Genomic DNA, 13,331 nt, shown 5'->3' with positions numbered 1-13,331 from the left:
AAGTTTGAGCAATATGCTCAAGATAAACACATTGTAAATTTTTTTTTTTTGCTTGAAGAAGTTCGATTTTCTATAATTTTTTCCGCATAACTTTTACATGGGATAAGCGATAGGCCTATACTGGATATTCTTGATATTGGATTTGCGATATATCGATAATTGAACATTCTGATATCGACAGTTCTTTTAGATTTATTTTACATCGGCCCAATCGACTACTTGTATGAACAGTAGATATTGTAACACCTCACCCACAGATTCCATATTTTGAATTGGCCGAGAGCGAGGCAGTCAGTCGCTAAACTTTGACTTTCTTGCTGTGCACGGCCAAAAAGACTATTCAACGTCCGAGTCAGTACTGTAGGCCATATCAATCTAGCATATCAACCAACGTAGCAATCAGTATATATGCATGTGTCCACGATATATCTCAGTGCACATATTATTCCCATGCTCTACAGAGTTGGGTTCAAACATTTCATGAATGGGTAGTTTAGAAAAGTGCAAGTAAAGTTTCAACTAATTTCATATTGAAATGGATAAGTAAGTTTCAGTTGGATTTTTGGTTAAATTAATCAACTATCTCTTAAAATTGAGTTGAGAATTGAGAATCTGAGTTGATTCGTTAAAACAAATATTTGACCGTCTCTTTTTTTAAAAACTGATTTCATATTGAAATAGAAGTACATTTTAATCGGATTTTGGTCAAATGCATCAGTTATCTCTGAAAATTAAGCAGAATCTGTTGGTGAGGTGTTATCAAACAAATATTGACTGAATTAACTCATGGTGTAGTAAAACAGGCCTCCCTCAGTGATCCAGGAAGTACGTATTCCATTTCACTCGGCTATACGCCTCGGGAAAATAGAATGATATAGTCTCGTGGAAGGCTTGTTTTACTACACCACTCGAAGCAGTCATTATTCTTTGGGGGCAAACTGTTCTTAGAGCATCTGGGGTCAGCTAACAATGGTACCCAACAAGTTATGGAAGTTCTAGTTGGAGAAGGGAACTATAGTAGGAGAGAAAAGCCATTTTAGTTGCTTTTGAGCACAGACAGATACATCCTGCATGTACAGTAGACTGGTTCTCAGTTCCTACTTTGTCAGCCAAAGTAAACCTGCACAAAGCAAACATTGTTCAGTGGCAAATAACTCATAGGTTGTAAAATTAACATTCCATAACAATTAAAATGAGGGATTTTGGGGCCGATATCAAATTGGAACACGAATAACAAAATGTATTTCTAGAAAATTGCCCCCCCCCCCAAAAAAGTACTTCTTCACGGTAAAACTAAAAACAAATGGCACACATAGCACATCTTTTTATCAATTTTGGCAGGTCTACCCCAGACTGACTACTCCAGAAACGGCAGAAGTCACACTGCAAGTCCCACTTCCCGTCCGGCAGGGAGATAATGTCGCGATAACGGTGGCTTACGCGGAGCACAGATCAAACCAGTGTTTAGATCCTCTGCCCATTCAGAGCACGTGCACTGACTGTCTGTCTGTTCAGTATAGAACCCCCGCTGCTGATTGCAAGGTGTCGGACACTTGTCACCAAGAATACCTGTCATGGAAAGGAGACGACCCTTGCGTGATTGTAAACCATGACACAGCCATAGAAGAAATCGTTAGACCTTGCTTGCGTAAGTCCTGTAAATTTATCATTTCATGGTCCTCGACAATTTTGATTAATAGAAAGCCCATTCCAAGCAAAAATTAAAACCTTCAAATCATTTTCAAATCAAGAACAAGTTTGGCGAGGCAAAAATAAATGATTTCTTTGCACACTTGAAAACTTTTATGAAGAAAGTCTGAGATTCTCAACTTTTAAATGTGTATAGTAATACATGTACAAAAAAATATCCTTACAAATTGATGTGTATCTGTATCTGCATGGTTACGTTGCAGAAACCTATTCAGGCATTATCACAACGGAGTATAGGCACTCAAGGCACTGGAAGTTATGTCTATTATTAGATGAATGAAGTACATGAGAAATATGAGACCCATTATGTAGCACCTTTTAAGGGTTTATAAGGTGCTGCGGCCACTGCCAGGACACCGGGGCGAACCCCTTCTCTTAGTGACAAGTGTTACTGGGTTCTTTAACGTGCATTATACAACACACGGGACCTACGGCTTTACGTCCCATCCGAAGGACGAAGCAAGAATGGTTAAGTGTCTTGCTTAAGGGCACAAGTGTCCGCACGCGGGCTTGAACCCACGTCACTGTTGCCTCTAGCACCAGAACATGAGTCCGGTACTCTTAACCGCTAGGCCATGACACTGATTGATTATAATTGATGTCTTAAATATCCATTTCAATTCAATTCAATTCAAGAAACATTTATTTCAACTAGTTTTCTCCAACGCTGGTCGGCTGACCAGCGTTGGAAAATTACAAATTTTCTTGACAATGTCAGCACACCAGGAGACACAATTTCACAATCCAGTTAGGTATTTCGTGATAATTTGATCATTTTGTTTTTTGATGTTTGCAAATGTTGTATCTTCCCTTTAAGTAATATTTGATTTTTAAATGGACTGGCAACCATTTTTTTTTTATTAAAAAAAAATTGAGCCTGTTTTGGTCACTGCTGAATCAGCCCACTTTGTTCTCTCTTCAGCCCTGGCCGAATTCCAATTTGTCAGTCCAAACCAGACAGCGGCTGAAGGAGAGTCAGTGTCCCTGTTCTGCTTGGGAACCGGCCTTGTTCAACCGGTAGTCGAGTGGTATGACGTTAGTGATATCGTTCAGGTCAGGGGAAATGGTTCCGCAGTACTTGAGGTTGTCGTAGACTCCACACCACAAAGGTAAAGTTGCAATGCTCCCTGTAGCTTGTTAGAAATCTTTCATGTATTTTATTGTAAATAAAATGCGTTCAGTCTTCTCATATTTTTAACACTTCTATCATTTATTTGCTCTCCCTAAAAAAACTTTCATGTGTCAGTTTTACCAAACAAAAAGTTCAAAAAATGGATTGAAAATACATCCAAAAAACATTCAGTTTAGACGGTGACATAAAGTGCAAGGGAAAAAAAGTTTATTTGTTTTTTTAGGGCAATCAATTTATGAGTCATCACATGCAGCTTCAGTAAACTTATACGCAGTAGAATATCATTACGGCAGCCGTAACGCGATTTTCAAATGCTATCGTCATGGAATATATACCAGTCAGGCGCGGTTCTAGAACCAATATTTTTGGGGGGGCTAGCACGGTGGATCCAGAATTTTTTTTTTCAAGCAGACCCTGTGGCATCTCTGTGTTGCAATGCCGTAACGATAACAGTGGAAAATTGCATAACGACTGCCATAATGATAGCCACTACGTAACATATAATGCAAAGCAGGTTTGTATTTTTCAGACAAATTGAAGAAATGGTCAGAAAATTTGAATTTTTTTCCTCATTTTTTTCTCCTGCGTTTTATAAGTTTCTGCACAACCACAAATTGTGGACTGCTGTTGTTTTTTGGGTAACCCTCTATTTTTTACGAGTTCTGTTCAAAACTGACTTTTGCAGATGACTGTCCAGTACCAAAGTGACTTTTGCAGGCTAAAGCGGTCTTTTTTTCTTCATATAAACTCATGTTAGTTGTAATTTTGAAAGCACTTTTACGGAAAATGTGACTTTCCTACCTTTTTGCAGCCAGGTGCATGTTGTAGTTCTCACAACACGAGTGAAAGCCCTACATAATGAAAGCTTGATGCTGATTGGCTGCTAAAAAAATTAATTAGATGTTTATTTTTTTATCAGCCAATCAGCATCAAGCTTTCATTGCATCGAGCTTTCATGTTTGCCATCTTGGTTTAATTTGAGTCAGTTTTCTGGTTGTCACTGTCGTCTTTTACCCCTTAATTTCCCTCATAAATCAAAGCCCTGCCCTCTTTCCACAAAATTAAACCTGCTGATATTCAAGAAGGTGTCATTGCCAATTGTTCATGGGTGTGTCAAGAAATACCAGAATGTCAATTTTGAGTGTCATTTAGTCAACTGTTTTGGTGAGTCTTTCCCTTCCTGTAGAGGAACGGGGTCCTAAAAGTAAGGATTACCGTTTTTTTTCCTGAAAGTCGTTTAACACCTTTCGGTGTCTTGCCTTCTTACTGAGTGTACTATCGAAAATCAAAAATTAATGTCATCGTCTTACATACCTTCTTTTTACCTATACAGCTTTCAATGTTTCCTTGATCGTTACACTGCGGGAGCTGTCACGCATGAGACTGTGACAACTGTTTCTTCAATCTGTAAGTATATTTCTCCTTTTTTTTGCCGGTCCTAGATGTTAAGCCTAGTGTCCTCTTTGTAGAAGCACTGACTAACTCTACCACTTGTGACTTGGACCGGTTACCCATTTCACTGCCAGACTTTCACTTGTGTCTTTAAAAGCATAACCTAAGCTTGCTCTATGGTCTTACACTGGTCTGGGAGCAGTTTTGGGTCCATTTCATTGCTCTAAGGCCACAAAAAAAAAGTCTCCGGTTTCTGGTATGCGCGCGCGTCGCCGTAGCCATGCGCGTCGGCAATATGAAAAAGTTTTTTTTCAATACAAGATGATGTTTCAAAACCGCCAAACTCACTGGTTTGACTGGAATTCTGCTGCTGCACAATTTTAACGTGTTTTTAGATGGGGTTATGATCGAGAATAAGATTTATGTGGCCTCTCTGGACTCCCATATATTTGCACAAAGTTTAGTCGGGCACCATTTGCAGTCATCAGCCGACATTTGAAGCCAAAAAAAAAAAAAAACAGGTAAAAAAAAAAAAAAAGCCGCGTCGCCGCACCACTTTTGGGGCAAGCTCCATACCAGAAACCGGAAACTTTTTTTGTGGCCTAATGGTGGAAGCGATATGGAATTTTATCAAACATCAAGTGCAGTAGTCTGGTGCCGCTTGTTTCTTGTACATTCATGATACATGCGTTGGCCACAATTCAACTGTCCATGTGTACGGCGAAAGTGGAGGTTTTATTTCCATCACAAACTACTCCAGCTTATTCATCAAACTGTTTTTGGAGCCATTCTTGTGTGCTTTAGTTGCAACCAGATTTACTATATGCTTGCCCTAGGGGTCAATTTAGGGTGCGTTGGACACTCAAGTCAAGAATTGCTTTAAGTCGGTATCTCAAAACAAAACAAAATGAAAAAAAATTCACAAGAAGTTAGTTTACATCTTTCCAGAAGTGAGACAACCTACTTAAACATGCATTCCAATTTAGTGTCGCATAATAATGTGCACACACTGTGTACAGCACGCGTATTATAAGTACATGTGTGAGTACATGTGCAGAGCATGTACTACCAGTGTTCTCCAACTTTGAAAATTAAAGGTTGGCGCTGGGGTCGGCGGGGACTCCTGCGAGTGCGAAGTGCGAAGCCCTTACGGCCTTAAGCGGGCCCCGGGAAAATTTTGGATTCTAGATGCTCTGTGGTGCAATCTGAGGCGATTCTCCAGGCCAGTTCCCCTGATTTTTTTAGCATTCAAAAATTTCCTTTTCAACCTAAAGCAGACTTCTCTCAGATCAAATGACACCTTTTTGTAATTTTGAAAAACAAAATGGGATACAAATTCCTTTTTTTTAAACGCGATTTTATGGGTGGTGCCGGTGCCGTGCGATCGTCATCTTTATTTTCATGTTGCGTTTTGTCGTTGTCATCGTCATTTTCCCCCAAATTTCCCTCTTTTTATGACCTACCTGTATGTTCTTAAATGTCGCCAACTAGTTTGGTAAGTCAAATAAATTAAAAGTGGATTTTGTTCTCTTAGGGAACCGGGCCCATACACGATAGCCATTTATAACTTTTGACAATCGGCATGATCGGAGCACCATGTGCACGCGTGTTTTGGCCTCGAGCTCGTTTGCCTCGTACAAAAACATCAATGCGCATTATATTGTGTACCGCACGTGCAAGCACTGAGAAAGAGAAAGTCGGTTGGCTGCACGTGAGATCTGCCGTACGTACTCCTGCTGGTGTGTGTGTGTACTAATACAGATATATATTTTTGCGGCGGGGTTGTCGCTACTTGAAGTATCGGCACACTCCGGAACTGGGGATTCAGTTGTCAGTGTGTGTACATCGCGCATACCTAATAGTATAGTATTGTGACGTGTCGTGCCAGCTCTCCTGCGTCAGGCTGGTTTGGTTGGTAGCGTGCCGTCCCGATGGTGTCCTATCCCTGCAGTACCAGGCCATCCCCGCTTCTCGGCTGATCGGATCAGCCAGTAGACTGGTAGTCCGGGCAATGGAGCGGGGGAATGGAAGTGGAGTAGGAATGGGGTGGAATAGGCGGAGTCGGAATGTGAGTGGAGTAGGAATGGGGCGGAATAAGCGGAGTCGGAATGTGGGCGGAGTCGGCGGAGTCGGAATGTGGGCGGAGTCGGAATGGGGTAGACCAACTTATATCCCTTGGGACTTTGCCCTTGACTTAGTCCTAAGTAGACCCTATACCCTAAGACGGACTAGTAATTGGTGAACAAAAACAGTAATCAAGTACGGTGGTCATGCCTTTAATCATCATCATTCGTCATGTCATTCCACATAATCAAGAGCCTGAACAGTTATTCTAATCATAAGAGAATCAAGCAATCAACTGACTAAATCCCTGCCCTGCAGCTCCTTTTATAGACTTTGAGCCCCATAAGCTAGTGCACAACTTCTCTTTGCCATACAACAGTGCATAAACTCAATTGACCAATCAGAAACAAGGATTCCTTATATGCAAAGTGTGGGTGACTCACAGTGTGCTAGTGTATTTAAAACATACAGTTGGTGACTTAATTCCTATTCCGTCACAGTATGTACAGTGCATGGGGAATCGCTGGTGTTTGCACGGCCGGCCGTGCGTGTGATTGATTCAACGAGATTTTAAGACAACCCCGATCGGGCTGGGATGACATCGAAATACATCGTTAATGTGTGGAAAAACAACTGAAATCAATTATTTTAGTTGTAAATGTACACTGTAGAGTCAAAAAAATTAAACCTGGCGGCAGGATTTTAAAGCTTGGCGGGGACTTCTTAAACATGGCGGGCGCCGCAGAAAGCATGGCGGGGCGCCAGGTTTGTTCTACATGTTGGAAAACACTGCACTACCATCACTACACATTACTTTGGCTTCAAGAATACGCAGATGCAGACTCAGAATACGCAGAAGGTTCAACCATAGAGCGATATCAAATTACAAGAGCGCTGACTCAATGTACCAAGTGGTGCCTGCTGGGCGCACCCATGGTTTGTGCACAAACCTATGGAAAACTCAAATTTTGTACAGCTTTTGCACGGCTATATGCATATCAGCTTTTGTTTTTTTCAACAAAAACGAACGCACATACAATACGGGTTTTAATTGCACACCTAAGCCGCGTTGAATGTGCCTCGCACAGTTACACGCGCTGCAAACAAATGTTTTGCCCATACTTTTCCAAAATCACGGTTTTATGCACACAAGTGGCAGTCTATGCATTTAAATGCCTGTGTTCCAGATCCTGATCCAGATCATATCCCCACCGCTGTGCGAAAACAAACAAAACCCCGCTCACGTGTCAAATCCATAATTGGGGAGCACAGGACTATCGTCTGTAATTCTGTAAGCAGAAAGGCTTTTGTAAGCTGAAGGGCTCTCGCCCAATAGGAATTGGTAAACTGTCGTAGGTACTTAGGAATATGGTGTCATCTCTTGAACTTTACCAAGAGTTACATTTTATCATTAGGATCCATCTTCAATTGCCATGTGTCTTATACTGGGGTCACCCGCTCATTAAAAATTAAAACAAAGAACGTTGTTTTTTGTTTGCAGCCGATGAATGCCAGAGTCTATCTGCGGAGCTTCGCCTGTTCTCGACCGATGAAGCTGGTTGCTTTTCACTCTCTCAAAGAATGGGCATTGAAGGACTTGACTTAGATAGGATCTACATAAGTAACTCCTTAACAGGTTGGACGACAGAAGTGTTCATTTACCAGATCACAGTTTCCTCATCAGTGCTGCGTGGACAACTCGTAAACCGATACGGGCAAGACGCTGTACCCATTGTCGTATCTGTTGTTTTGGAAATGAGTCCCGATTACTTTTTATCTCAACCAAGACAAACCATTGAAGAGTACAGAAGGCAGTATGACTTGATGTACGTGCCCAACGATCCTGAGACCATCCTGACATTTGACCTGACGCCCCCGCTTCAGGCCAACTCCAACTTCGGGTGGAATGTTTCTTTCGCTGTTCCCGATTTGAGACCCTCTTCTGAGATAATTGGAGGGGAGCGAATTGGTCAACCGCCACAGGCAGTGGCACTCAACTGCTCTGATACGACCAGTGTGGACTGTGCAGATCTCACAGCCCCATGGTCAAACGCACTGCAGCGCTACAACCAGGCAGGCTGCAACACCGCCCGCAGTTACCGGTCACTTCACGAAGCATACAGAATCTGCAGAAATATCTCTGTGGCTGGTAAGTCTAACAACATTTGTTTCAACAAAGTGAGTAAAGGGGGGTGGGGGACAAATGAACTTTTTCACATATGGTTTAATTCCTGTTATAAAGGTTTTCAGACCCTCGGCTATCGATGTGCATGTAGGTTTCCCACAAATGTATTTTAACCTGCGCTACCTTTAGAATGTTTAACTATAATGTGTGGAATTTCTATTGCATGTAAGTATTATTTTCCAAAAAAGTCTGAAATGTATGAAGGAATTCTGTTTTTTAAATAACATTTTTTTTACCCGTCAATTTGTTTTGTCCCCCAAAATTTTTGGCTTTCAGTTACGTTTAAAGTATTCTTTTCCTGCATTAGTAATTGATGCTGACATGATTAAAAATGTTTTTTTTTTCAAATAGATGTTTGCTGTCCTAAAGTTATATCATTTTTTTTGATAAATTGATGCTTGATGTATCAAACTTTTTATTTTTGTTCTGTTAGGCCCCCCCAAAAAGTCTCCGGTTTCTGGTATGCGTGCGCGTCGCCGTGGCCATGCGCACCGGCAAAATGAAAACGTTTTTTTTCAATGAAAGATGGTGTCTCAAAACTGCCAAACTCACTGGTTTGACTGGAATCCTGCTGCTGCACAATTTTAACGTGTTTTTAGATGGGGTTATGATCGAGAATAAGCTTTATGTGGCCTCTCTGGTCTCCCATAATATTTGCACTAAGTTTAGTCGGGCACCATTTGCAGTCATCAGCCGACATTTGAAGCAAAAAAAAACAGGTAGGGAAAAAAAAAAAAAAAGCCGTCGCTGCACCACTTTTTGGGCAAGCTCCATACCAGAAACCGGAGACTTTTTTGGGGGGCTTTATATAGTTTCAGTTAAAAAAAGAAGAATTTAAAGTTTGTTCATAAGTGGTGGCAGTTGCACTCAACTTCCCTCCATACTTTTCATTTGGGATTTTCTTACATGCTGCGGTTTATTCTTTTACACCTGTGTATTATAGAACCACAGATTGTAGTGTCTCCCTCTTCAGCCGATGTGCCAGTCTATGGGGAGGGGTCGAGCCCTGGAGTGACCTTTGACTGCTACATTGAGAATGCTGTGGAGTATCGATGGTACAAGACGGCACCAGCTCCTTCTGAGACTTTCATCCGGACCGGGAACCAGCTGGTGTTTCAGGGTGTCAGAGAAAACCAAGACCAAGGCGCGTACGTCTGTGAGGGCATCCCGGGCAAACCTTACGAGAACAAGAAAGTGCGGACGGAACTGGCAACGTTGACTCTAACAGGTCAAAATATATATTGACAAAACAGTACCGGGAGGACTTTTTTTTATCTTGTTATCTCGTTTCGTTTGTTATTTCTTGATTCAAACTTCACTGGGGAAATAAAATGCCCAGGTAGATATTTCTGATATAGTTACAAATTACAGACCACTTTGTTACGGGGATGAGAGTCCTTACTTTACAAATATTGCATTGGATACCAAACCGAACAAAATGGAATAATCTTGGTGCCAGTGGTGCACCCAGGATGAGGCTGGGGGGGGGGGCTCAAAAAATTTTCAAAAAATGTTGCCCAATTTTTTTTTGGCTGCAGAAAAAAAATTTTCTGCAGATTTTTTTTCGGGGGGCCGACTATTTTGACGTTGGTGGCGCCACTTACACCCCTATTATACTACTCGAAAAAAAAGCCACATACGTATCTCCAAGGTCAAATCATGGGACTAAAAAAACAAACAAGATTGACAACCTCTTGGGGGGGGCCTCAAGCCCCCCGAGGCCACCCCCCCCACCCCCCTTCCCCCTTGGGTGCGCCACTGCATGGTGGGGAGCTTACAAAATGTAAAAAAATAATAGTTATTTAAAAAAAAAAAAAACTCTGAACTTCTTCAAGGTGAAATTTGGAAAATAACTTCAAGTAGGTTTGTCAAGATTGCTATGCAGCTGTCGGAATATGTTAGCTCACTGTATTTAACACTTATAGATAATGCTTCAGAGGACTTCCCATTCTGCAATGTTGTTTCAAAGGACATAGTCTTTACTTTCCAATATTAATCTATCCATGCTGCAGAAGTAACAACTTTCAAGGTGACAATGAAGCTACTCAACCGTACCTACACGGAGGATTTGGCAGTTACAGACAGCGAAGACTTTGGGAACCTCCAATCGGAACTGGAACAAAGTGTACGTTCACTCATTTTGTGGGTGGCATATTTTTCTAATGAATCACTTCAGCGAAATTTGTGAATTTTATAATTAAAGAAGGCATGAGAGAATAGGTTCTACAAACATGTGATGAGGTCGAGCATGGAAGTTTGTTTCCTGTCCCATTATAATATCAATTAAATAACAGATACCTTTTTGAGACTTTGGTTACAGAGCTCGTATCAGGAGCTTGCGACACCATCACAGTGTCTCTATCCTGTCGTGTGACCAAGCTTGATCACGTGACGGGTCACGTGAGGGCCTCAACAACACCAGCTGATAAAGACACCGTGATGGTGTCGCAAGCTCCTGATACGAGCTCTGTAACCAAAGTCTCAAAAAGGTATCTTTTATTTAATGTGATGAGGTGTTCTGTCAAAAAAAAACACATCTTTTGGGCAGTTGGTCAAATTGTTTTTTTTTAATTGCCTGCTTTAAGTTTTGGAATATGCTTATCTTGAACTGACGGATTTCTCCATATCATCGAAATAAATTAACTTTTAGAGGTAAAATCGTGGTATGAAATGTTACTCTATCCTTTAGACAAATTTAGAATATCAAACACATCAGCAAAAACAGAAAATAAAAAAAAAATCACCCCACATCATTTTAGTTGCATCTTTATTATTAAAGCTTAGATCAAGAATTAAGCATCTGATTCTGAAGCAATGGGCCACAAACTCTGACCCATTTGTGTATAAAAATGAATAGCATAAATGATTGCAACATTTTTAGAATGCTCGTGCTAGGCTATTTCAATAACACCATTTAGTGACAATATTTTTTGATACCATTTACTGACAATACTACCAAACAATACCACATGATGTCAAAATACTGAAATACCAACGACCTAGGTATGGAATTTCATTTACAGCGATTTTGCCTGTTAAATAAGGCCAAGTGTGTGCAAAAGCCTATAAACAAAATATAACAACAGAAAAAAATGACAAGATCTGCACGATATGGACAATTGTTGAAATCTCTTCTGATGGTCAGAAGGATAAGGTGAAAATTGCGCTTACTATGGGCTCCATGCGCCAACAAAAGAGGGCGCGTTTTTATCACATTTGAGAGCCCCTTGAACGGGACACCACGTGTGCGCACTGTACTGGTTTGCGCACGAAGTACCCCTGACTTATTTATCCTGAATGTGCACAAAGCTAAGTCATAGCATCAGGTGTCGTCGGCGTGAATACGTTCGAATTTAACTTGCGATGGTCTCCCAGACTAATCCCTGCCCTCAATAACCTTGGGTCATTTGAAATAGGCAGTGGATGGACCGGGAACCAGTCTAGGTCTCCCCCAACTCTCCTTTTCTGGCCATTGAAGGGGTACTTGTGCACGGAGCCCATAGTCATGCAGCAGGGCCTTTGAAGTTCTGCTCATCCTGCCTATTTGCATTTTCCCACTTGTCCTACTGTATTTTGATGGCAAATAGTCCACACAGAAAAGTACCTGATAATAACGAATACCGCTATATTTTTGTGACGGTTTAATTAGGTGGACTCTCAATTTCCAATACCGCACAAAGCCAAACTTGTGCAGATTTGCATGTTACAGTATAGTTTGTTGGACATCCATGTATTCATAAAGAAGGGATATGAGCAAGGCAGATGAGAACTGATGGATTCATCATGAAATGCACATTTTAATATTAAATTAGAAGTACGAAAATGCTCAGAGTTTTTTTTTTTAAGTTTCTTGCTTGAAAATAGTACTGGAGAGTAGCTGTATTAAAGTCTAATGATTCATATGTTTACATTTCCGAACAACGCATTTTGATACCCCCTATCTTTTATGTTCACCTTTTGTACCCTCTGTTCTGTTTTTCCCCCTTCTTCACAGTTTTGGTCTTCTGTTACCAGAAACCTGGAACAGGAACTGGGCATGCGATATAATACTGAATTTGAAATGCTTGCGTTCAGAAATGGCAGCATCATCGCTGATGTTCTGGTTTTCTTTCGCCGATTGGAAGGGAATTGTGGGGGACCCTGCACTTTTGGAGATTTGGCACTCCAGGAACGGTTGATAGTAGCGATCCAGGAAAGACTACAAACGTCTGAGTTCATGGTGGAATCTGAGACCATCAATGTTGTCAATTTAGGTGGGTATAAACGTCAACAAAATAATTTGGACGTTAGCTGTATTACCTATCAAATGTAGATTGTTCACACGGAAATGATTTAGTTGGGTACACGCAGGCTTCATTCTTGAACATCAGTATTAATGACATCTCTAGAGTAAATAAACTTGTATTTTTTATACATCTGGTTCTGTTGTTCTTGCAGTGTCATGCCTGCAAGAGGTATACCTTGAAGGAAATCTGACGTTCCCACAAACCAGACTTGGACAGACGGCGCAATCGCTGAACCTCTGCCCCGGGTTCACAACCCGAGGTAGCTACTTAAACCTCCTTGATTGTCACTTGTCAGTAAGGTTTACTTGAATCTTGCTTGATGGCTAACCTACAACCATCTGTGAAAGACCAACTCCTGAAAATAAATGTAAAAAGTTTGAACAAGTCAGGGGCCATTCAGAATTTTCAATGTTTTAAAATTTCGATCTTTTTTCCAAATTGTGGGTGGGTGGGTCAAGCTAAATAATTGAAAATCGAAATTCACTTTCCATGGAAAAAGATAAAAAAAGAAAAGAAAGATAGATATTTTGACTTGCCTGAACTACGCGCAAGCGTTCCGATA

At 41.0% G+C, this 13,331-nt stretch overlaps 1 protein-coding gene across 2 annotated transcripts in view; it reads left to right on the top strand.

The window, feature by feature from the left end:
• LOC119726730 overlaps positions 1 to 13,331 on the top strand; it is a 43,194-nt gene that overhangs the window by 10,988 nt on the left and 18,875 nt on the right. For both annotated transcript variants that reach the window (XM_038198556.1, XM_038198555.1), the window contains exons 5-12: positions 1,342 to 1,648; positions 2,633 to 2,819; positions 4,176 to 4,249; positions 7,800 to 8,447; positions 9,427 to 9,711; positions 10,496 to 10,608; positions 12,478 to 12,736; positions 12,921 to 13,028. In XM_038198556.1, coding sequence (XP_038054484.1) covers positions 1,342 to 1,648; positions 2,633 to 2,819; positions 4,176 to 4,249; positions 7,800 to 8,447; positions 9,427 to 9,711; positions 10,496 to 10,608; positions 12,478 to 12,736; positions 12,921 to 13,028 — 1,981 coding nt within the window. The remainder of the gene's footprint in view (positions 1 to 1,341; positions 1,649 to 2,632; positions 2,820 to 4,175; positions 4,250 to 7,799; positions 8,448 to 9,426; positions 9,712 to 10,495; positions 10,609 to 12,477; positions 12,737 to 12,920; positions 13,029 to 13,331) is intronic.

The sequence above is a fragment of the Patiria miniata genome, unplaced genomic scaffold (assembly GCF_015706575.1).
Source record: "Patiria miniata isolate m_02_andy unplaced genomic scaffold, ASM1570657v1 HiC_scaffold_2, whole genome shotgun sequence".
In the NCBI taxonomy this organism is placed as follows: domain Eukaryota; kingdom Metazoa; phylum Echinodermata; class Asteroidea; order Valvatida; family Asterinidae; genus Patiria; species Patiria miniata.
The sequence above is the reverse complement of the archived record's forward strand: the minus strand, read 5'-3'. Positions and strand labels throughout refer to the sequence as shown.